Source organism: Crocuta crocuta, unplaced genomic scaffold (assembly GCF_008692635.1).
Source record: "Crocuta crocuta isolate KB4526 unplaced genomic scaffold, BGI_CrCroc_1.0 scaffold73, whole genome shotgun sequence".
Lineage (NCBI taxonomy): Eukaryota > Metazoa > Chordata > Mammalia > Carnivora > Hyaenidae > Crocuta > Crocuta crocuta.
In genome coordinates this window covers 5,471,781-5,496,299 of record NW_027529443.1, presented here as the reverse complement: position 1 = coordinate 5,496,299, position 24,519 = coordinate 5,471,781, and the positions used below count along the sequence as shown (strand labels likewise).

At 48.3% G+C, this 24,519-nt stretch overlaps 1 protein-coding gene across 2 annotated transcripts in view; it reads right to left on the bottom strand.

Annotated features, from left to right (window-relative positions):
- Positions 1–24,519, bottom strand: part of COG7 (component of oligomeric golgi complex 7) — an 86,214-nt gene that overhangs the window by 5,020 nt on the left and 56,675 nt on the right. For both annotated transcript variants that reach the window (XR_013334230.1, XM_077760499.1), the window contains exons 12-16: positions 22,357–22,543; positions 20,667–20,807; positions 13,829–13,912; positions 10,362–10,476; positions 1,609–1,752 (exon numbers count right to left, since the gene is read on the bottom strand). Coding sequence is in view for 1 of the 2 variants with exons in the window: in XM_077760499.1 (XP_077616625.1) it covers positions 1,609–1,752; positions 10,362–10,476; positions 13,829–13,912; positions 20,667–20,807; positions 22,357–22,543 (671 nt within the window). In the remaining variant the exon portion in view is untranslated. The remainder of the gene's footprint in view (positions 1–1,608; positions 1,753–10,361; positions 10,477–13,828; positions 13,913–20,666; positions 20,808–22,356; positions 22,544–24,519) is intronic.

Genomic DNA, 24,519 nt, shown 5'->3' with positions numbered 1-24,519 from the left:
CTCCGCCTTCCTGGGCAGCCACAGCCCGGACCCGAGGAAGGCTGGGAACAACGTTCTCGGTTCCCCTGCAGACCCGACAGGCCCTGGAGACGCCGGGCGACCGCTGTCCACCGCGGGGAGAATCTCTTCTCGCCGACTTCTCGCACCTGCCCTCGTGTCCTCCGGAGGCCCGGCGCCCGCGGGAGCCGCCTGCCCCGCCCCGCCTGCCCCCGCTGGCTGGCTCACCTCCAGCCAGGGATGGGCTGCTTCCCAGGGAGGGCGCCGGCCACCAGCCGGGTCCCCGTCGCGGCACAAGTTCATCCACAACTGAGCCTCACTCTACTGGGAGCTGCAGGGTGGCAGCCCACGTCTCCCGTGACATTTCTGTTTGGCCAGGAGAGTGCTTTGGGGTTTTGTTTTGACGCTCAATCTATCTTTAAGGTGGCCGCAGACACCTCTGCTCTCTATGGGGCTACGGCCTGGCAGCCTCCACACCGCCCTACCAGCCTGGCCCCGAGGGACGCTCTAAAGCCCCACGCCCTGTGGCCGGCACGTAACAGATGCTCCGTCACTGCCGAGTGGGGAACAGCGTTCGGGAAGGTGAACAGGGAGGGAGCAGTAACACGGGCAATGCCCACATCTCCCTAGTCGCGACTGGTTCTGTCTCGTGCTTCTGTCTGTACTAACGGGGACCACCTACGAGCCCCGAGTCTCCTCATCCCTCTTCCCTGAACACCGTGCCCAGTGACGTGGAGGAGGGCTGGCGGCTCCTCTGTAACCCTGACGGCGGACGGCGAGGTGAAACCAGGACGCCAGGATTCCGGGCCTGACTCTGTCGCTCGCGGCTCTGGGACCCGCAGGAAAACGACTCACTTCTGTTTCCTCTGCGGCTTGGCCCTGGGGTCCTCCAGGCCAAAGCTCTGTCTGGGTCCCCAGCGAGCGGATCTTCAAGGCTCTTACCACCCTCCCCCCGACCACCCCGAGAGCTGCCTCAGGTAAAAAGCAGACAGGTCAGCAGAATGATACCAGGACACTGGGGGGACTCCCCGACCACGAGCCGGCAGCACCCCAACCGCAGAGCGCCACATCCTGCAGGGATGGCCCCAGCGGGAGCAGGCGGACACGTGCCGTCTGACCCGGGGGCTGGGCCGGTAGCGTCGTTATTCAGCACGATGGAGGGGAGACCTCCATCACGCGCCGACCTCACAGGGGAGCTCTGAGGGTGAACATGGACCGGATGTGGGTACAAGGGCTCGGCGCCTGGCATGCCTGGGGCGTGGTTGACAGCCGTGGTTTGGGCGATTATGTAAATGCAGCAGCAGAAGCCAAGGCAGCACGACACGCGTCTGTGTCGAGTGAGCACCACTCACTTCGACTTGCCTCCGTGAAGCTCCCCTTGACGGTGCCCAGCCTCGGTGGCCCATCAGGGGCACCTTCCCAAATACTGATGTCCAGCCTTCCACCCAGACATACGAGGCCAGAATCCCTGGGGGCCAGGCCTAGAGAACTTGCATTTGTAACACACTCCGCGGCCAAGCCCAGGGGTGAAGTCAACGGGAGAGCCAGGGCCGACAGATGCCTTGGGCCTCAGCTGTCCCTCCAGTCACCCATCCTGCGGGGGGGACTCACCGATGTCGGTGGCCAGCTGCTTGGTGGAGTGCGGGGTCAGCTCAGGGATCTGCAGGATCACGTCACAGTAGGTCTGCATGGTGGCTCTGGCGATGGAGCCCAGCCAGCTGTCCGCCATGTTGTCCACCTCGGGCAGCTCGTCTCCTGGGAAGGGAGAGAAGGTCACCAGGAGGCCCTGCTCAGAAGAATCCCATCGCCAACAGCTTTTACCTTCCGGGTGACCAGGCCCACAGCCCGTGCTGTACACACAACACGCCAGGGAGCTATGGTCTCGGTGGAGAATGCAGGGACTGAAAACCATCACGACTTTGGCCAACGAGGTATCGACTTGAGTGAGAAGAGGATTCAGAAGAGGAAACAATTGGGGAGGGAGAGTGATCTCTGCGTTCCCAGAGACAGAGGACTGAGTGCAACCACACAGGCTGGGACAGAGGGCAGGGGGGGACCCCGTGAGAGGGCAGCCCCACACCAGCTGAAAAGGCGGGAGAGTGGTCACAGCCGACAGGGAGGCGGTGGCATGTCAGGACTGAGACCCGGGCCAAGGTCATCTACCACTGATGAGCTGGGGGCTGCCCAACCTCTCAGAGACGCTTGTCATCGGCTGTAAAATGGAGGTGACACAGTCTCGCCATCCCAGGGCTGCAACGGGAATCACCAGAGGCCTCGGTGTGTGTGCCTCACACTCAGTGCTCTACACTCAGTGGCTCTTGGTGTCACATCACTTACGGGGAGAGAGAAGGGGTACAGATGGGGGGGCAGCAGGGGGTGGTGTTGGAGGAGACCCTGAGAACCACATGGACCCCGTGTCGGAGGAAANATGCAGAAAAAGAGCGTTCCGGGCAGAGAACAGTGTTCTGAGGAAGTGCCCCAGGGAAACAGCATGTGTGACATGGGGCCGCTCATGAAGCGTCATCCGTGCAGATCTGCAGAGAGAGGTGCGTCGCCCAACAGCCCCTCTGAGGGCAGTAGACTTCTATCCAGAAAAGTTCTGAATTTTTTTTAATGTTAATTTTTGAGAGAGAGAGAGACAGAGTGCAAGCAGGGGAGGGGCAGAGAGAAAGGGAGACAGAATCCGAAACAGCTGTCAGCACAGAGCTGGTCGCGGGGCTTGAACTTGTGAACCAAGAGATCATGACCTGAGCTGATGCCGGGCGCTCAACCCATTGAGCCACCCAGGTGCCCCCAGAAAAGTTCTAAAGTTTAAAAAAATTAAGAAAAAAATCTTTCTAAGTGGCTGTGAGCATGTGCGGGGCACAGGTGGGACAGAAAGGGCAGGAGATGGGACTGTGTGCCCTGCCGGGGGTGGGATGGAGCAGAGTCTCTGACATCACGCCAGGGAGGGGCTAGATCTCGTCTCGTAGGTTCCAGGGGCTGTGGGAGGTTTTTAGGCAGGCCAGGAATAATTAGTCAGAGGATAAGGACAAGAACCAGGAGACAGAACAAAATACACGAAATGCAGGAGAGAAAAGAAATCTCAAGAAGGAGGAGTATTAAAAGGCCAGGCAGACGGAGTGTCAGGCGCAGCAGCGCGTCAGCTCTTGCTGATTGAGGGAATGGTCTGGCCAGGACCTTCCTGGGCCACAGTCAGGCCACAGGGCAGGGGCCCAGCACCACCACCAGGAGGCACATCTGTCCCTCACTGCCCGGCAGGTGCCGGCTGCCTCCAAGGGACCCATCCCACTGTGGCCCCCGCCTGGCACCCCCACTGAAGGAGAGGATGTGATGAGCACAGAGATCACAATTTTCCTGCAAATGCCTCTGCTGTAACACACAGGGTGTGGGTGAGCCCCGGACACATCACTTCAAAGTTCCCAACGTTCAATTTCCTTGTGGGAAAAAGACTTGCAGAGACTTTTTAAAACTCCCTTCTGGGGTGCTGGGGCTGCTCAGTCATAAGCATCCAACTTTGGCTCAGGTCATGATCTCACCATTTGGGAGTTCAAGCCCCACATCGGGCTCTGTGCTGACAGTGCAGAGCCCACTTGGGATCCTCTGTCCCCCTCCCATTCCCCTGCTTGTCCCCCGCTCCCTTTCAAAAATAAACAAACATTTAAAAAAACAACTCCCTTCTAACCACACTGCTTAGGAAAAGCCACTTATCTAAGCCAAATAGTTCCTACTGGGGGCGCCTGGGTGCTCAGTCGGTTAAGTGTCCAACTTCAGCTCAGGTCATGATCTCATGGCTCATGAGTTCAAGCCTCACATCAGGCTCTGCGTTGCCAGCTTGGAGCCTGGAGCCTGCTTCAGATTCTGTCTCCTTCTTTCTCTGCCCCTCCCTGGCTTGCATGCATGCTCTCTCTCTCCCCTCTTGTCTCAAATATAAATAAACATCAAAAACAAAAAAAACAGGCAGAGAAGGACAAATATCATATGTTTGCATGTATAGGAGGATTAGGAGGAACTTAACTGACGAACAAGGGGGAGAAGAAGGGGGGGCATGGTGGGGGAAAGGGAGAGAGGCAAACCATGAGAGACTCTTGAATGCTGACAAAAACTGAGGACTGATGGATGTGGGGGGGAGGGGGGATGGGCATGGAGGAGGGCACTCGTGGGGATGAGCACTGGGTGTTACGTGGAAACTAATTTGACAATAAACTATTTGTTAAAAAAAACAAACCACAAACAAAGAAACAAACAAAAAACTTAAAAAAAAACCCAAAACCAAAAACCACACCAAACAAAATAAAACCAAAAAGTTCCTACTGGCTTCTGTTCACCACCTAGTTCTTAAACCATGCAAATGTCCCCTGATTATATACGGGTGTTTACTGGGTAATTCTTTCCAGTTTTCTGTATGTTTGAAATTTTTCACAGGTAAGGTGCTGAAAGGGAGGAGGGGGCGAGGGGGAGAAATGCCCAGATTGGCCTGTTGCCACGGTTTTGGACCACTGTCAGTTTTACTTTAAGGCTGGGGTTTTTCCCCTTCTTAACAATACCCAAAGTGACCCTTAGCACAGAGTAAGCAATTAATAAAAGTTTCCTAGGTGAATGAATTTATGCCTGAAATGACCGTTATGACTGAAAACATTTACGGTGTAAGTGAACCTGTATGTATGTATTTCCAGTGGGACAGTAAGTCTCTAAGCTCTTCCTGCTGTGACCTAACAGACACAGACAGAGCACTGCTGTTTTCTTGCCAAAGAATCTGAATTTGAATTTAATCCTTGTCAATAAGAGATACATGATGGTATATTTATGCATGGCATAATAGGATGCCTAGGATTTGATTTAAAAACTCTTGTAAAAATTTGAGAGGAACATGTGAAACAAGCAGCCATTCCGAAAGCCAGATAATGAGTACTGGGGGCTTCATCATACTGGTCTCCCTACGTACGTACGTACGTACGTACGTGTGTGTGTGTGTGTGTGTGTGTGTGTCAATGTCTATGAAAAAAATTGTAAAAATGTTTTTTCAACTTAAAAAGTATACTAACAGATGAAAATAGCCCCTTCAATAACTATTATCAACATTTCAGTGTACGTAAACTTTTTAGACATAAATACAGCCTTATAAAAATTTTCAAACAATATATAACTGGAGTAAAAAGTGAACATCCATTCCGTCCGAACCCCCACTCCCTCCCAGAGAGGGCCACTGTGGCCAGTACTGCACATCTTCTTCCAAACCTGTTTTCAGTGCTTTTATGGATACACATACATGTTCAAAAACACAGGGTTGGGCTTTTGTTGAAACATAAGTAATATATGTAATTTTGTGTCTTGCCTTTTTTTTCCTTAGCAATAAAAGATCTTTTTTGTCTTAATAAAATGGCAATATTTTTGAAGATCTTATCTGGAAGTACAAATAGGTGCTTATAGAGAAAACTTTAAAGAAAATGTACACAGTATGTATATGTCACAATACACCTAACTACTCCCTGATCAACAGACATATTTGCTGTCTCTAATTTTTTGCCATCAAACAATTCTGCAATGAGCCCCTCATATGCACCTCTGTGGGCACATACACACAGATTTCTCTAGAATGGACATCTAGAAGACAAAAATGATGGCTTTGGGGCGCCTGGGTGGCTCAGTCAGTTGGGCGTCCAACCTCGGCTCAGGTCACGGTCTCACGGTTCATGGGTTCGAGCCCTGTGTCGGGCTCTGTGCTGACAGCCAGCTCAGAGCCTGGAGCCTGTTTCAGATTCTGTATCTCCCTCTCTCTCTGACCCTCCCCTGCTCACACTGTCTTTCTTTCTCTCAGAAATAAATAAAACATTAAAAAAATTTTTTTAAATGATGGCTTTGGGGTGCCTGGGTGGCTCAGTCGGTTAAGCAAGCATCTGAGACTCTTGATTTCAGTTCAGGTCATGATCTCACAGTTTCTGAGTTCAAGTCCCATATTGGGCTCTGCACTGACAGCACAGAGCCTGCTTGGGATTCTCATTCTCTCTCTCCCCCCCCCACCCCCCGCTCTGTGGCCCTCCTCTGTTCATGCTCTGTCTCTCTCAAAATAAACAAATAAATTTAAATAAAATGATGGATTTATTTTGACTGTTGATAGAGACTGCTGTCCAGACAGTCTTTATCAATTTATTCTCCCATCTACAGGGTCCAATCTTTGGTTTTCTCCTTTGTTTAAATCATGGGAGCTATCATACAGATGGTAGAATATATACAACACATTACCCGTGCTTTGGAGAACTATGAAACCAGTGCCCATGCACTGGTTGAAGCCGCCACCTGCCCCCACACATGCAGCAGGCAGCCACCGACATGGTCCCAGGGGACCTTCTCCTGCCCTGCTCTCCAGCTACTCCCCATGTCTGCACCCCCACCCCCCACAGCTGGCCCTCGAAGCTGTCTGTATGCATTCTTTCTGCCTTATTTCTTTTGCTCAGTAATGTGACTGTGGGAATCACTCACGTCATTACGTGTCACCACAGCTAATTTTTAACGTTGTGTACCATTCCATTGCATGGCTGCACTGTCACGTATGTACCTATTTTATTGCAGATGGACACCTGAGTTGCCTCTAGGTTGGGTCTATTTGCAAGTTACTAGCAATATTCTTATAGCTATATGTGGGAGGAACATATAGGAAAAATTTAGGATACACATCTAGCAGTAAAACTGATGGGACAAAGAGGATACACGCTGTCACATTTTACTAGAAAATGCCACACTGCTTCCAAAGTGGATATGCCAATTCAGAGTGGTTCTAGTCATTTCTTGCATGTGTGTGCCCAGCAGTTTTTAAGATGGACCCACTCTACACACACTATTTTATAACCATTCTTCACACTCAGTATACTGAGAACATATGTATAAGTTATTAAATATCTTTTATAACATCCCTTTATAATCTTATATTATTTTATCCATTTTGCTATATGGATACCAAAAATTTTTAACCAATCTCTACAATTTCACACTTATTTTTCTCTTCAATGTTTTGCTTTTATAAATGCTTGGATGAACATTCATAGAGTTATACTCAAGATTTTTTTTAAAAAATTTTTAACATTTTTTATTTTTGAGGGACAGAGGGAGAGAGAGAGTNGTTTCAGATTCTGTATCTCCCTCTCTCTCTGACCCTCCCCTGCTCACACTGTCTTTCTTTCTCTCAGAAATAAATAAAACATTAAAAAAATTTTTTTAAATGATGGCTTTGGGGTGCCTGGGTGGCTCAGTCGGTTAAGCAAGCATCTGAGACTCTTGATTTCAGTTCAGGTCATGATCTCACAGTTTCTGAGTTCAAGTCCCATATTGGGCTCTGCANGAGAGAGAGAGAGAGAGAGAGAGAGAGAGAAAGGAGGAGACACTGAATCCAAAGCAGGCTCCAAGCTGTCAGCACAGAGCCTGATGGGGGGCTTGAACCCACAAACTGTGAGATCATGACCTGAGCCAAAGTCAGATGCTCAACTGACCAAGTCACCCAGGTGCTCCTAATTATTTTACTAGCATAATTATCTAGCAATAGAATTCCTCATCTAAAACATATGTATATCTCAAAGACTGTGTGTGTGTGTGTGTGTCACACACACACACACACACACGGGGGGGGGAGAGANAGGTCTATGATCCATTCTGAGTTAATTTTTGTGAAGGGTGTTAAGTTCCACGTCCATTCAGTTAGAGGTATAGACAGGCAGATACTGTGTTATTCATTCTTTGAGGTGGAGAGAGGGAGAGAGAGAGGTGAGGGAGAGGAGAGAGAGGAGAGAGAGAGGAGAGAGAGAGGAGAGAGGAGAGAGAGAGAGAGAGAGAGAGAGAACAAAGCAAACTCCAAGCCCAGCACAGAGTCTGCTGTGGGGCTTGATCCTACGACTGAGATCATGACCTGAGACAAAATCAAGAGTTAGACGCTCAACTGACTGAGCCACCCAGGCGTCCCTACATCTCTAAGGCTTTTGATCTTCCACCAAACAGCCCTCCAAAAATCCAAACTATATAATTTAAACTGTTCTCCTCTAAACTTGCCAATAATATATATACATACATATATATGTACATATTTCCTATATAGTCAATGTGAAAGATTATAAACTCGCATATGCCACTTTATTTGGCAGCCATTTGAGGATTATTAAAGTTACATATCTCTTCCTTTGTTTTTAGGTTATTTGAATGCCTTCATGTTCTTGACTTATTTTTCTGTGGGCTGTCATCTTTTTCTTACTGATTTGTGGGCACTTTTATAAAATGAGGATATTAAAAAATATATAACCCATCACTTCTCATACCTGTTGCTCTTTTTTCCCGGGTGTCATTCATCCTTCAATTTCCTTTAGTTTCTGGCTTTCATTTCAAAAAACCCTCCCTTCACCACTCCTGAAGCTTACATCGCTTACGTGTAGCTCGGCAGGGCTCACGTGTGAAATGTGAAATTTATATACAATTGTTCTTTTTTCCAAATTTTGTATGAGTTCCGTTAATGTGTGTGACCCTGTGAAACTTGCAGAGATTTTAGTTGTATCATTTTCACAGTATTCTCTGTGCGCTAAAAAGCCTGAGACACTGATTCAATCAAGTGTGGCTTCTCTTATCCTCAGTGATTTTCCTTTCTGATGTGTCAGACGACTAAAAGAGGCAAGAATTGATGTTCTCAATACTCAGGTGGTTTTGTCTCTCAAAATTATAAAATTTTAGGATTATTACACCAAACAGTTTAATGGGATATGTTAACTAAGTTGGCATAAAATGTACCAATAAATCAGTTTCCTTTTTGTAATTTCCATATTTAGTTTTGTTGAATTTTCCATACTTCTAATTTCCATTTTTATAGTTGATATAACTTGTTAATAACAAAAACTTTGTCACACGGGCAATGTAACCAATAAAATGTAATGTATAACTAAACATAGAATTAATTTTTATTTTACATTTAAAAGCAAAATCAATAATTCAGCTTTAATTACAACTTAGATTTCACATGCTCATCAAGTGTAATAGAGTATGCCTGGATTATTTAGCAAAAAAAAAAAATTCTCATTATATGTCTGACAGTTTCTTCTTCACATATTTCAGTGCTGTGTTATTTGACATATAAGTGTACCTGACTATTATAGGCCCGCTGTAGATCTGCATTTTATCAGCATGAGTCACTTCAGTCCCATTTATTTATTTATTTATTTATTTTTTTATTTTTATTTTTTTTTTATTTCTAGGATAGAGAGAGACAGCGTGAACAGGGGAGGGTCAGAGGGAGAGGGAGACACAGACTCTGAAACAGGCTCCAGGCTCTGAGCTGGCAGTCAGCACAGAGCCCGACGCGGGGCTCGAACCCACGAACCGCGAGATCATGACCTAAGCGAAAGTCGGACGCTCAACCGACTAAGCCACCCAGGCGCCCCACTTCAGTCCCATTTATTATCTTTTGACCTGATTCAGTTTCATCCAGTAGTAATAGAGCTGTCTTGCTTTCTTTTCTTTTTTTTTTTTTTGTATTTACATGGATGCCTTTAGCATCCATTTATTTATTTATTTTTAAGGATTTTATTTTTAAGTAATCTCTACACCCAGTGTGGGGCTTGAACTCACAACCCCATGATCAAGAGTCGTATGCTCTTCCAACTGAGACAGCCGGGGGCCCCTAGCATCCCTTTTTCAACCTTTTGATGTGATTTCATTCTCACTGTGGTACCTTCTTAAGCTGCTGAATCTTTTATAAACCACGTGATTTTTCTGTTTGTCCAACCCTATGAAGGAGGCCTATAATATCCAATATTAGGAATAAGGTGATTGTTGACCAGAAAGTATATGGTCCCCATTCAAACTTGCCAGGCCCGGATCTTGAGAAAAAGGAAAAATTTTAATTTACTGTAATTTTACCTTGTCAGTTTAGAGATCCAGGAGCCCTGGGGGGTTGGGAAAAAGCTATGGCCAGAGGCATCTGGACAGGAAACATCACCTCTATGGTCAAGAGTTTATGTTTGTCCTCACGAGCAAAAGTGCTCTGGGCGCCACTGTACCTGGCACGCGGCCCACAGAGGGGGCTCCCACTAACCGGGTGGGACCCTTGGAGAGCTCGCTTCCACCTGCAGGAATAGGTGTGACGCTGCCCCGGCCCGGGGCCCTCGTGCCACTGCTTCCTGGGCTGAGGGGCCCGGGCGGAGCCCCTCTTCCAAGGACACTCGCACATGGTGAGAGTCAGGACACCCCGTCCCTGATCCACTGTGTCCTGCAGAAGTTCCTCAGGGGGGCGCAGCTCTCTCTGAGGCAGTCTGGAGAGAGGCGCGTGATGGGGGGGAGGGAGGGGACTGCGGCCACAGCGAGCCCCTCCCGGCTTTCCCATGGCCCCCTCTCACCTTGCTCGGGAGGAAAGGGCAGCTTCCCAGCGTGCAGCGCCAGCTCCAAGGCTGAGTCCTGCTGAGTCACAAAAGGCTCGAGATTCAGGGGAAGGGACATGATATACTGCCCGATCTGAAACAGACGAAAGCACTTTCAGCCCACACTGACACAGACAGGTAATTACTTCCGCGGTACATTCGTGTGAAGGCAGCCTGATCCTTCCAGTGTGCGGTAACACTGCTATGACAGCGCCTTAAGAAAAAATCAATGGGAACTTGCATGCATAGGACAGACTCATCCTCACACTAATGGCCTCACTATTTCTGGAATGCATTCAATGCAATCTCTACCTCAAATAAGGTAATGGATACCAACAACTACTTGTGTAAATATGTGTTATTACTATTCATAGATACAAAACCAGTAAGATGCTAAGGTCAGCAAGTGCATGGCCAAGCATGAGTTCAAATCCTGTCTTCTGGACTTGGCTGTGGGTCTTTCTCTTAGAAATGATCTAACTAAAAGAAGAAGGGAATTTTGTTGGGAAAAAAAGTTACTTATAAATTAACCTGGAGGGAAAATTTTCGTTTGCATAATACCAAACTCTAGAAAATAAAGATCGACACCACCTTCTTGACTGGTGGGGAATCACAAAAGACAGGATTACAAGACATTTGGGAGGAGCCCAGAAATAATATAGTGTTTGTCCTGTGTTTGTCAGACACACAAGACTTCATCAGGGGTAGACGTCAGACACCAATTTCCATTAAAACTCATACCTGTTTTGTGTTTTAAGGTTAAGTATCTGGTTTTGTTTCAAAATGAGGTTAATTTTCAGATTACACCAACATATTGTTTTTTTCCTTAAATGGTTTTGAGCCTGTTATTGCTCTTGGGGGGTTCTATATTTATCCCATATATTTAAATTTATAGTTGATGCTGCTTCTGCAAACTGAAAATCCAGGGATTACCCAAGATTTTCCCCTCTGGCCTCACACACACCAACATGGTGGCAGACCCCCAAAATCTCCCAACCCAGCTGGAGATTCCACACATTTCCAAACACTGAATGTGGGCTGGCTGTAATAAGTCTTAACATCCTATGGTCCACCACGTTAACAAAATAGTTTGTTCTCCCTTTAAGGAGGTACGCAGATGGTAAAATAAACGAGGTCAGCCTGTCTTCCTTTCATCTACCTAGTACAGTCTCCCATCAAACTAGACAAGTGGGCCACTTTCCTCACTAGTAACAACCATCACCATGTGAATTCATCATTGTTCCCTAAGGTGGGGGGAAGAGAAGGGTGCTGTGGGATTTCTCCCTTCTGATTCCATGCAGTACGTACTTCCTGAATCCTGACTATGTGCAAAGGGCCCAGGGAATGCTCCTGTGTTTGGTATACTTCTCACCTGTAGCCATGACCTTCTGGCTAAATCCACACAACCAGCTGTACTTGAAATGAAGGATCACTATACCTGGCATCTACGTTGTTTTTCGTTTTTCAAAGCATTTCTCCTATTTCGCCCTGCATAATGCTCGTGTGGCTGCCTGTGGGAGGGGCATTCGCCAGCGAGGCACAGTGTCGCTTAGGTGCCAAATTTCAACAATCTGACATCCTAAACTTCGACAAGTTGGCTTAGATGGTGGGGATTGCTGTGGTCCCTGGACAGATCCCACAGCTCCAAGTTTTTCTTGGGAGTTTTGTCAACATTTGTCTTTTGGAAATCAGTGCGGAAGGAAAGGGACGCTTACCATCGCGCCCAAGGATATCTTCCTACCGTTCTCACGTATACAGTAAATACTTCTTGAGATCCTGTTTGGGTAGGCTCAGTGACTCAGGAAAAATGAAGAGCTAGCTTTGTGGTCAGATGGACTTGGGCTTGAGTTCTGGCTCTACCACTGTGTGACCTTCCTGGTGTCATCATCTCTGACATGATGACCTCATACTTACTCCAAAGGGATGTGCCAAGGGTGAAATTAATATTGTGTGATACATGCATAAAGCACCTGGCGTCCAAACAGAGCGGCCACTGGATAAATGGCTTCCTTGCCCTTCTCTCTTCTTTACAGCTTTGCTGCTCGCCTGTGAAACACTACTGCCAACCAGCTCACACTGTTGTCGTCAAGATAAAATTCTGCCTAGTCCACGTGCTAACTCACGGCATCGATAAAAGCCTAGCGCTGAGCTTGCACACAATGTGGGTTCGATAAGTGTTCATTTCTGGAGTTCAGGTCACCAGCCCCCAAGTATGCTCCGTAACTCGGGGGGTCACGGCAGGTGGAAAAAGGCCCTCTCTTACTCCTCCACATCTGTTTCCTCGGGTTCCTTAATATCATTCAATAACCTCTCAAGTCCCTTCCAGCAACATCATTTCCTGAATCAATTTAGACTGTAATGCATACTGACTCAACTCTAAAAATAAGGTTATTGCCATTGGTTGTGAAAAGCTGCCCACATCTGAATAGTTTCATCAGTGCAGGTTATCGGGTAATGGCCTGGAAAACAGGAGGAAAGTGACTGCCAGCTTGAACTGGACACTGCTCCCAACTCACAGAGAGAACGATGCCATCCTCCTCGGTACTGCCAGTGGGATCACCACACATTTCTAAGCGTACAACAGTCACTGTTAAAATTCCTCTGTATCTCTTACAAAAGAGTCATAACTGACACAGCCGTGGGTTCTAAAGTGACAGCATTAGGCAGAGATTGCTTGTCTCAGATTCACCCTTGGGGATCCCAGACGTCTCCCTTAGTGTGAGGTAACCATGGCTGGAGTATATTACCTCTACACGGTATTTGTCATGCACACTGACCTCTAAGAGCAACCGAGCTAGACTGCAGCAAAGAAGGAATAAAAGGGCCACGTGCAGATGTCTGGGTGACTGTCAATTCCCAGGGGCGAATGGAGGAGGAGGAGGAGGAAAGGACCCTGAACTGCTCTGCTCCCCTGTAGGGTCTATTCTGTTCTTTTTTAGTATTAAGCCTCTATAACTATTCTTAAGAGATTTATTTCCTGCTGTGAAATTCCACATGGAAGCACTCCACACACGGGCCAGTGCACAGTAGGTGCTCACTAAAACATTTGCTGAGCTTGAATTCAGAACGACATGCACATTCCTCTGAGAAGTCACAGAGAAGAATCTGGTCACCTGCTTCCTGTCCTCCCAAGTCAGAATTTCCTGTGTGTACTCACACTGTGATAGATACCCTTAGGTACTGGTCATGCCTCACATCGGGAGAGATGGAGGAGGGGCACGAACGTGTTAGGTTTTGAAATCAGTTTGGTTTTCATCAGTTGATTTAATAAGGAAATCAGCTGCCTTTCCTTAAAGTCCTGGGTATGGATGGAAACTACTCAAAAGCATAGGTTCAGACAGCACGGATGTGGTAATGCCTACTTTCCCAGAAGGCCAGAATCAAAAGACAAGGCATGGTCTGCAATGCTGTAACTGCCCCCAGAGAAAAGTGCACAGAGCTCTTACATTGCTGATGTACTCGAGAGGGGTGAGGCTGAAGGTGGGCAGGTCGTCGGTCAGGGTCTCGCCAATGCCTGCTGTGTTCCAGCCCTAGGGGAGGAAGGACAGACAGTGGTCAAGGTCACAGAAGCCAGGTGGCACAGGAAAGCACCACATGCTGGAAAGTACTTGAAGAATGCAGCATTCCTGTAAGTGTCTTTGCTCGGGGATGGCCTTGGGAATCATCACTATTCTACAGACCAAAGACTTCTCTTTAAATCATCACCTTGAGGGGCGCCTGGGTGGCTCAGTGGGTTGAGTGTCTGACTTTGGCTCAGGTCATGATCCCATGGTTCGTGGGTTCAAGCTCCACATCGGGCTCTGTGCTGACAGCTCAGAGCCTGGAGCCTGCGTCAGATTCTGTGTCCCCCTCTCTCTCTGTCCCTCCTATTCTCACACTCTGTACCTCTTTCTCTCTCAAGAATAAATAAGTGTGCGGAGCCTGGGTGGCTCAGTCAGTTAAGTGTCCGACTTCAGCTCAGGTCATGATCTCATGGTTTGTGGGTTTGAGCCCTGCATCAGGCTGTGTGCTGACAGCTTAGAGCCTGAAGCCTGCTTCGGATTCTGTTTCTCCCTTTCTCTCTGCCCCTCCTTCTCTCAAAAATAAACATTAAAAAAATAAAAATAAATAAAAAGAATAAACGTTAAAAAATTGTAAATCATCACCTTGAAACCTGCCACAGAGAGAATAATCCTCTCTCTCTCTGTGCACTCCTACAGATCTATAAAACAGGAGCTCCTATCTTCTCAATAGAACTATTTGGTGGGAACCGATCCCAGTTGTTGCTCCCACTCAGACTGTAAAGAGCTGGGTAGCCTGGGGTCTGAGTGCTTCCACTGGGTGGGCACTACAGCGTGACAGCTGCTGGGTGTAGGTGGCCTCACTAACCCCGGGGTCTTCAGCCCCACACCCTCCACAGAGACCACATGTAAATCCCTATCTTGGGAAGCCCTCTCCGGCTGCAGGAGTATCCAAACCACACTTACTGACACTACTTAACTGCTTTTATTCCCAGCTGCCCTCTGGACCTATTTCTCAACTGATTCAGAGCTCAGAGGGAAAGGGATGGGAAGAACCTCCAAACCCCACCAGCTGCCTTTCTGTCCACTTTGTGACTCCTGGGTCATTGGGGGAGATGCTCTTCTCTCGACATTTAAAGTGGGAATGTCTCTGGTGTCACTGAGTGAGCCTCCCCAGTGTTCTCTCCAGAGCCAGACATGTAACCAGCACGCACGTGGTTACGCGGTTCATACAGAACCTGGCCCCCCTTTACACAGACATCTAGTTTCTTCATTCCAGCCTGAGTCACCCCAAAGCCAGCCTGAAAACAAGGCCCTCTCTGGCTGCGCTCCTGGAGCGGCTCCCGGGTCATTGTGGAGTTGCTCTCTGCAGCCACCTGATGCCCGATCTGGTTGCTTGATCCTTTAAGCAGCGTTCCGGGAATGTAATGACCACGTCCACCCCTGGGCTCCCGGCCCAGGCTGAGCCTCCACCGCCCTCCTCACGTCCCCTAGCATCGGCTCATTTTCTTTGCTTGAGACCAGTTCTTTTTCTTCCCCACCCCCGGCCCTAGTTTTCTAAGCTCCTTGCTCTTGCTTGAGAATCCTCTTCTGTTTCAAAATAGCCTGCTTTCCTTCACTTAGCTCCCACCCCACTGAGAAGACACACTCTGATCACCTACATGTACTGAGGGCCCATGAAGCACAGAGCCTTGTGTCCTGCTTGGCAAAGAGGAGACAAAGATGTGTGAGACTCGGTCCTCGCTCTCCAGAAGCTCCTTGGGAAACCAAGACCCCCTGATATGCTCCCACGCTATAATCCCCATCGGCCCCCCGCCGCCAATGCGCACACGCCCAGGCTTCCACTTGGGAGTTCTCAGGGGCAGATGAAAGGTTTGCTACAGTAAGAGCTCCATGGAGCAAGGGCTCCAGCTGATTGTGGAAGGAGCCGGGATGCCTGAGGTGCACAGATGGAAGACTGGAAGAAGAAGGTGTGGCCCTGAACTGTGGGCTAAGAAAGGGCTTTATTTTCAACAAATAAATTGCAACAGTATGAGTGAGAGAGAAGAGAGAAGGAGAGGGACAGGGGGAGGGGGAGGGCCAGAAGGGTGATCTGTAGTTCATAAAAGACACACCAAGCAATCCCATTGTGCAGAATGAACCCGGGTCCTGATTCAAACAGTGAAATTATGACCTTTATGACAACTGGAAATTTGAACACTGATTACTGACATTAAGGAATCATTTCTGAGTTAGGGGTGATTATGGCACTGTGACTATTGTCATAGTTGCCCCACTTCACAAAGCCTACGTAGGAGCGATGGCCAGGACACAACCATGCTGGACTGGGGTGATGAGGACATGGGGTTCAGCAGACTCCTCTCCCCACTCTGGCACATGTGTGAACACTTCCCTAATAAAACGTTTCTTAAGAGACTCTTACACTGGGTCTGGGGAGCGAGGCAAGGGTCTGAGTGGGGGGCACATGGTCAGAGTGGTGCTTTGTGAAGATTAATGCAGCACCTCAGGAGGACTGAGGGTAGGGAGGCAGATCAAAAGCTCAAGGAACAGCTGAGAGACGAGGAGAAACCCACCGGGGCCAGAGGCCATGGAAACAGACAGCAGACATCTTTAAAAAGAAGGAACAGGGGCGCCTGGGTGGCTTAGTCGGTTAAGCGTCCGACTTTTGCTTAGGTCATGATCTCACGGTTCATGGGTTCGAGCCCCGCGTCGGGCTCTGTGCTGACTGCCAGCTCAGAGCCTGAAGCCTGTTTCAGTCTGTGACTCCCTCTCTCTCTGACCCTCCCCTGCTCACGCTGTCTTTCTCTCTCTCTCCTAGAAATAAAATAAATAAATAAATAAATAAATAAATAAATAAATAAAAAGAAGGAACAATGCAACATGGTGGTGAGATTATTGGCAAAGAGAGGGCAGAGACATGAAGGCCAGGCAGGCAGGGGGCTGGGAGGGGGGATGGAGCAAGGGCTGAGCTGTGGGGAAAGGGCACCCAAGGGACCCACACTGCGGGCTAAAGGCCCCAGAAGGCTCCCTGGGGAGGTGTGAAGAGAGCGGGCGGGCAGAGGGCAGAGGGCAGAAGAGCCGGAGTGGTTTTCAAGAAGGGCAAGTGGACCGAACTAGGGAGGTACTTAGCAAGTTAGAGCGACAGGGAAATGCTGTAGGTTATTTTTTAATTGTTCAAAATTTACTTAAACTTTCCTTCAAACGGGCTTTTTCTATCCGTCTGTCACCAGATAATGTGGGCAAACGTCAACAGCCTATTTGGAAATGGAATACAGTGTTGGTTTATATTCTTGAAAGGTAAAAGGGTAATACAATTTACCGGCAAACATTAAAAACAAACACTGAATGACTAGGGTTTAATTTTCAAATCCTTAAGGCCGCAGTGTTTGCCTTTGTGTTGTGTGCTTTCCTGCTGGCAGCTCTCAGAGAGCAGTTCCTCCTAACCTCCCAGCGGCCTGCCTGAGCCGCCCGCCTCCGTCCCAGCACCCGGGGGTGCTGCGGCAGCAGGTGAGATTCAAGCAACCGGGGGCCCTACGGTAGTATGGGCTCTGGAATACAGAAGTAGGGGAAAAGAGCAGAGGGAAGAATGGAGCTTCCAGAACAGAAGGTCAAGATTGTAGGATTAGGGGTGGAGGCATGAGTGACCCAGGTGAAAGGGATCAAGAGCACACTTACTGCTATGAGCTCGGAGTCATGTACAGAACTGGTGAATCGTTATACTGTATACCTGACACGTAACACTGTATGTTAATTGTACTGGAATAAAAAAGAGGTTAAAAAAAAAATCCTGGTTGTTTTAAAAAAAAATTTTTTTTAATGTTTTATTTTTAGTTTTGAGAGAGAGACAGCATGAGCAGGGGAGGGTCAGAGAGAGAGGCAGATACAGAATCTGAAGATAGGCTCCAGGCTCTGAGCTAGCTATCAGCACAGAGCCCCACACAGGGCTTGAACCCATGAACTGTGAGATCACGACCTGAACTGAAGTCGGACACTTAACTGACTGAGCCACCCAAGCATCCCAAAAAGATCCTGGCTCTTAACATTAACATGAATTGCTTGTTTTATCCCACATTAACCATGAAATAGTTTCAAAAAAGCTATACTGATATTACTACCAACAGTACAATTACTGGATGAAGTTAAAAAAAAAAAGATTTTGAGCTCTAAGGAAATAAAAATAGGGGTCCCTGGCTGGCTCAGTCAGTGGACTATGCAACTCTTAATCTCAGGGTTATAAGTTCAAGCCCCATGCTGGGTACAGAGATTATTAAAAAAAAAAAAAAGAAAAGATGGGGGCACCTGGGTGGCTCAGTCGTTAAGCATCCAAGTCTTGGTTTCAGCTCAGGTCATGATCTCACAGTTGGTGAGTGCAAGCCCACATCTGGCTCTGCACTGACAGTACTAAGCCTGCTTGGGATTCTCTCTCCCTCCCTCTCTTTCTGCCCCCACCCCCACTCAAAATAAACAAACATTTTTTAAAACTTTTTAAATGTTTATTTATTTTTAAGAGAGGGAGAGACAGAGTGTAAGCAGGGGAAGGGGCAGAGAGAGAGGGAGGCATAGAATGTGAAGCAGCTCCAGGCTCTGGGCTGTCAGCACAGAGCCCGACATGGGACTCGTACCCATGACCGTGACATCATGACCTGAGCTAAAGTCGGACGCTTAACTGACTGGACCACCCAGGCAACCCCTGCCCCCAATTTTTTTAATAAGAAAAGAAAAGAAAAGAAAGGGAAAGAAAGAAAGAAAGGAAAAGAAAGAAAGAAAGAAAGAAAGAAAGAAAGAAAGAAAGAAAGAAAGAAAGAGAAAGAAAAGAAAAGAAAAGGAAAGAAAAGAAAAGAAAAAAGAAAAGAGAAAAAAAAAGNAAAGAAAGAAAGAAAGAAAGAGAAAGAAAAGAAAAGAAAAGGAAAGAAAAGAAAAAAGAAAAGAGAAAAAAAAGAAAAAAAGAAAAGAAAAGAAAAATAATAAAAGCAGCGAGATCTGGAGGCTGGGGAGGGGGGTGGGAAGGATGAAGAATGCTAAACCCCTCCTCTTTCAGAGCAGCACAGTCAGTATCAGCAGCTACCTGAGAGGCAAACGTGACTAACCAAAAACAATGACCCCAGGCTCTTGATGGTTTTCATAATCTTTTCTCAGCAACTTTAGAGAGATCTTCTGGGTGCTGACATCTTTTGTGGGGAAGAACCGATTACCTCAGGCCCCACAATTCCTTTGGTTTCACTTAGTTTATCTTCCTTTTCTAGTCACATTCAAATTCATGTCACACTATACACATTCTGGCTTGAAAGAGCAGCACGTGCAGGACAGTGGATCTCTTCTACGGATCCATCTATCCACTGGTGACTGCCCAGCCTCCAACTTGGGGCAGCAGGAGGAGTCTGGGATGATGAACACCACACCCTCCCAGTGCTTTCTACCTCATGGGATTCTGAAGGGATTTATCGCTTTTTTCGTTGTACTTTCCTATACTGCCTGAATTTTTGAAAATAAGCATGTGCCATTTTTACTTTAAAAAACTGTCATTCCTACTAAAAAAATGAGAATCACAGAGAAGAAAGCCAACACTTATTACGCATGTACTCTGTGGCCGCTGCTGGCTAAATTCTATCATAATACAAATCCTCACAGATCTACATGGTCAGAATCATTGGACGGGCCCATTGGACGAGGACAGGAGACTCTCACAGAAGCCACGCGATCCAGAAGGACCAAGCCGCAGACCTCACTCCCACTGCGCTGTGACAGGCCTCTCCTCCAGTTCTACCTCCCCACCCACAACAGAAACACGGAATCTGACAGGGGGGGGTCCCTTGGCATTTTGCATGGAAAAGTCATAAAGGATGAAAAATCAGGGAATTTCAGAACTCTGAGATCATGTGGTCCAACCCCTTTTTTCATGGATGGGGGTTCTGAGACCCAGCGACTTATCCCAGGTCAGACAGCGAAGAAGCGAGCGGCTCTTGAGCTCTGGTCTCATAGGCTTTCTGGGGGGTGGCAGGAAGTAAGGAACGTGTAATCACACCCTCCCAGTTCTTGCTGCTTCCTGAAAGATCTCTTGGTTATTCAAGGTCCATAACTGGACCTTTCTCAAAATGCTATCTTTGAAAACAAAACAAACAAAACAAAACAAAGCTGAATCCATACACCCTGGAGCCATCACTGAGAAAGGCTGGCCAAGGCGCTGTTCTAGAAATCCAGGTGGCAGTGATGACACGGGCCCGAGGGACTCAGAGCCAGTGGGGAAGCTGTAACGGACTGGTGATCCCTTGAAGGGAGTCCGGACAAGTAAAACAGAGGGGGCAAGGCCAGGGAAGGGAGGCGCTCTGGGAACAGCCAAAAAGAAAAAGCGTTGAGGGCAGAAAAGAGCAGAGCCCCCAAAACTCTGGCAAAATCACCAGATCAGATCTGGGGAGGCCCTCTCCTGGGTGAAGTTCCAGAACCAACGCCCCTAGAAAGACCGCAATCTTGGGGGATGAAGAGCTGCTGTGACCTGCCCCAGCCTACCCAAGGGCACAGGCTCTCCCTGCCTTCTCCCCGACAGGGCACAGCTATGCTGCTCCAAATGGCACAAGTTAATCAAGCAATAATAATAATCCCAAGAAGCAGTCTGGAAAGCAAGCATCACAGTGACTCCAATTAAGATAAGAAATTCTTGCTAAGCAGCGAGTTGGGCAAGGAACAGTGAGTCTGTATGGTGGGCCTTTTGCAGCCAGGAGAGTGGTTCCTCCTAAAGCTCCCAGGGGGGTGGGGGAGGTGGGGCGGTGCCCACACTCAAAANACTCACGTCCATCTTGGAAACGAGCAGCAGCTGGTGTTTGATGCGCAGGAAAACAGAATCGAAAGCCAGCTGGTGGGCCTGCTGATTAAGTCGAGTCAGGGCCATGCGAGATGCAGACAGCAGGTTATGGTTACTCGACCCTTTCTCCTAAGACAAGGAAACACAAAAGGCTATTAGGGCCTGGCTCTAACCAAGCTTTTAGCTAGTTCAACATTCTGAAAAGCCACTGAGAGGAAAACAGCGAGGGGCAGATCCATACAGCCGGGCTGTGCCCCAAACCCAGTTGTGCCCCGGCACCCGCTTCGGAACATGCTGGATTACAGGGGTGCAGGCTCCACCTCAGGGCTATGGAGTCCAGCAGGGGTGTGGCCCAGGAAGCAACGTTTTAAACTCACTTCTCCAGGTAATTCTGATTCTTCTGAGCTAACACAAGCTGATGGACTGGCAGTGTAGGAAAAATTAACCAATGAGTGTCCCTCGGGGATAGAGGCAAAGGGAGAAAATGGTTAAGTGTCAGGTATTGACAAGAGTGAGAACCAGAAGCCTGGTTCCCAGTGAGGTCAGCTCAGCTACGCCTGGCTGTACAGCAGAGCACACACAGCCTGTACGAGTCCCAAGGAATTCCAAACCGCCTGAGAAAATACAGAGATGGAAAATGTAACCCTGGTTTTGCTATTATAAATGAACCGATTACAACAAACCAAATCAGATCAGCAATAAAGATAAACAGAACTGCCTTCACCTAATCACGGAAGCATGGATGAATGAGCCAGGACAAGTGTTTTAAGAAGTGTTTGTCAAGCTCACATGCAGCCAGCTGCTGTGCCAAAGTGCAGCTTTGAGACCGTGTGAGGCAACAAGGAAGCCTCAGACGTGTCCAGAGGGTCGCTGTGCAGTCATCCCCAGAGCTCAAGTCCTGGCAGAACACTCTGAGGTTGCATTTGGAAACAGTGGTGTCTATTTGAATCCGAACAGGGGATGGGGAGATGGTTCTGGAAGTGATGTCGCAGCCTGCCTAGGATCCTGGGGCCATTTGAAAGTTGCTGTGCGGCTCATTCCATTTGTTGAGAAGTTCGTCTGTCCCTGGGCCCTAAGGGGCCCAAAGCTCAGAGTCAAGGGCAGCATTGTGGAAGATGAAGTAAGAGCTTAACTAAAGGACAGCCCAAAGGGAACACGTTCCCCTGGGTCCTCCTGCTGCCATGAGGAGAACTTGCCCTGGAGGTGCTCCTGGCTTTTCTGCACCCCTCGCCCCTCCCCTGGGGAAGAGGCTTGACTTCCCTCATGGAAGGGCCGGGGGCCTCCTCTGTGGCTCCTGCCCACCAGCGGGCAGGACACACTCTGGTCCCCTCTCTGCCATTAACAGGGGACCGTCCCTACACTGGAGCCAGGGGCTACCTGTCCCGCCCGTCCCCATGAAAGTCTGACTACAGCAAGCGCATCTGAAGCCACGCTCTCCCACTTGCCTTTTGTCAGTAATAGAGCTCCACTTACCCAACTCCTACACCTATGTATCCACTGGTTCCGACCCAGTTTTGTTTATTAGCTCCATAAAACATGACAAAAGTGAGACAGAGAAGTGGCCATGGGGCACCCCGCAGACCGCAACCACCCCACAGAGCCAGAAAGCCTGGATCAGGGAAAGGGTGACGAGAGAAAAGCTTCCATTTGCAAGAATGCCATCCATCTGGTCTCATACCTTGAGGGTATAAAGTATTTCCATTAAACTGGCATATTCAGCAGGGTTATCTTTCTGGAGGTAATTATATTCTTGCCACGGGTTCCTGGCAGAGCTCTTCCTGTCTGTCAAGATGCTGTCCTGAAAACCGGCCAGGTTCCGAGGGCTGTAGGAGTCGGAGAGATACTTGCCAGCTGTGGACAGGATCCTGAAATAAAAGTGATGACCATTATGCCCTGAGCTACCTGTGGGGAACTTTGTCCTTGGGGCATTCAGCTTGCTCCTTACTAAAATCCCAGGATACACTTTTGTGGCAGATGGATCTCGGGTCCGTTTTATAAGGAAAGGAAGACATCCTTCGTTGCTGAGGACTGAGCTGCATGTCAGGTGCACACGAGACACTGGGTGGTTTCATTTCCTATTTAACACTCACACCACTGGAATATGCCACCTTCCTCATGTGGCACACGGCCTACATGGGGCAGCGCTCAGTCTACTACAGTCTGGAATACCATATGTGTTCTGTGCAGCCCTTTCTCGCTCTGTGACCATCACTGTTTGGACAAAGCTACGGGGAGCCACCAGTGCCTCGGCCATAGCAGCACTAGACACATGGGAGGGAGAGCCGGTCCCAGGACAGCGGTGGCAGCAGCTCGAAGCACGCTTCCAGCCACAGGACGCGCTGTCACACGGCTGGGCCGGAGTGGTGTTTGTCTTCACTGGTCCTGTACACGTTACTTCTGTGGCTTAGGTGCCACACAGAGATCTGCTGAGAGAAGCAGGCGCTTTCCATTGCTGAGAAGGAACAAGGGCCAGTCTCTAGGGCTTAAATCTCTATCTTCTGTCTCCTCGAGGACGGCCTTCCCTGATGGGTGCTGCCAATCCTCCGCTGTTTCCCCTGAGCCCAGCTCTACTGTCTGTTCTACACGTCTGAATGTGCACAGCACTGCGTGAGCACATGCCACCAGGGGGAGAGACACTGCATTACATCCCAAGTGCAGCTAACTCCCTGACTCCTCCTGCACCATAGTTTCTCATGAACGAGAACTGCCACGGACTCAGCAGCTCTTAGGCTGCATGTGCTTTAAAACAAAACAAAGCAAAACCAAACCAAACCAAAAACAAGTCCAGGGGCACTTGGGTGACTTGGTTAAGCCTCTGACTCTTGATTTCAGCTCAGGTCATGATCTCACAGTTTGTGGTTCGAGTCCACCATCAGGCTCTACGCTGACAGAATGGAGCCTGCTTGGGATTCTCTCTCTCTCTCTCTCTCTCTCTCTCTCTCTCTGTCCCTCTCCTGTGCATGCACATACTAAGAACTAAACATTTTTTTAAAAAAATAAACAATTAGAAAACAAGTCCAAGGAGCCTGTCAAGGAATGTGTGTACTTGTAAACAAATGGCAGGGACAGGCCCTTCCTTGGGAACCAATGCCACACAAGCAGCCGCCCGCTGCTGCCACTAAAAAGTTACAATTTCCCCTGGTGCTTGAACTACAGGTAATTTCGGCTGGGTCTTTTGTCTGCCAAACTGTGGCCTGTTCCTGGCACCCTTACTTCCAAGTCTTCACTATCTGTGGGGACAAAATAGGGGTTTTCCGCCCTGAATTCCTAGCACCGAGCACGGGGCCTGGCCCATGGCAGGGATGCTGTGTTTGGCAAGCAGGAAGTCGAGAGCTGCCCTCTGGGGAATCAGCTCCCCTTGGCAGGGTCACAGCCATACGTGTCTCCACTGTCGGCTGGGGGGAACCGAAGAAAACCAGATATGTCAGGAATGTTTAAGTATTAAAGATCGCAGTTTAAAATGTCACCATAGTGAGCTCTACAGTAAGAATCAAATCTTTAAAAAAAAAAAAAAAAAGTCGGAATAAATACAGCTCCAACCCCAAGGAATGAATGCTATCTTTTCCTCCCCAGCCTCCTCTTCATCTAGACACCATTAAATCATTTAATCATCAGACTCTGACTTCCTAGGACATGTGTTTGCTAGTGCTATGAACTAAACGTTACTGAAATGAACACTTGATTTCTTCACTCATGAAGAAATGTCTTCTCATCATTGGAATGGGCTATAAGTCGGTCTTGGGAATGTCAGATCATTAAACAGGCCTCACCCTCAAGGAGCTCAGAGATTAATGGGGGAGTCCAGCCTCCACCGACGTGCCAGGGGAATGCAGTCAATATG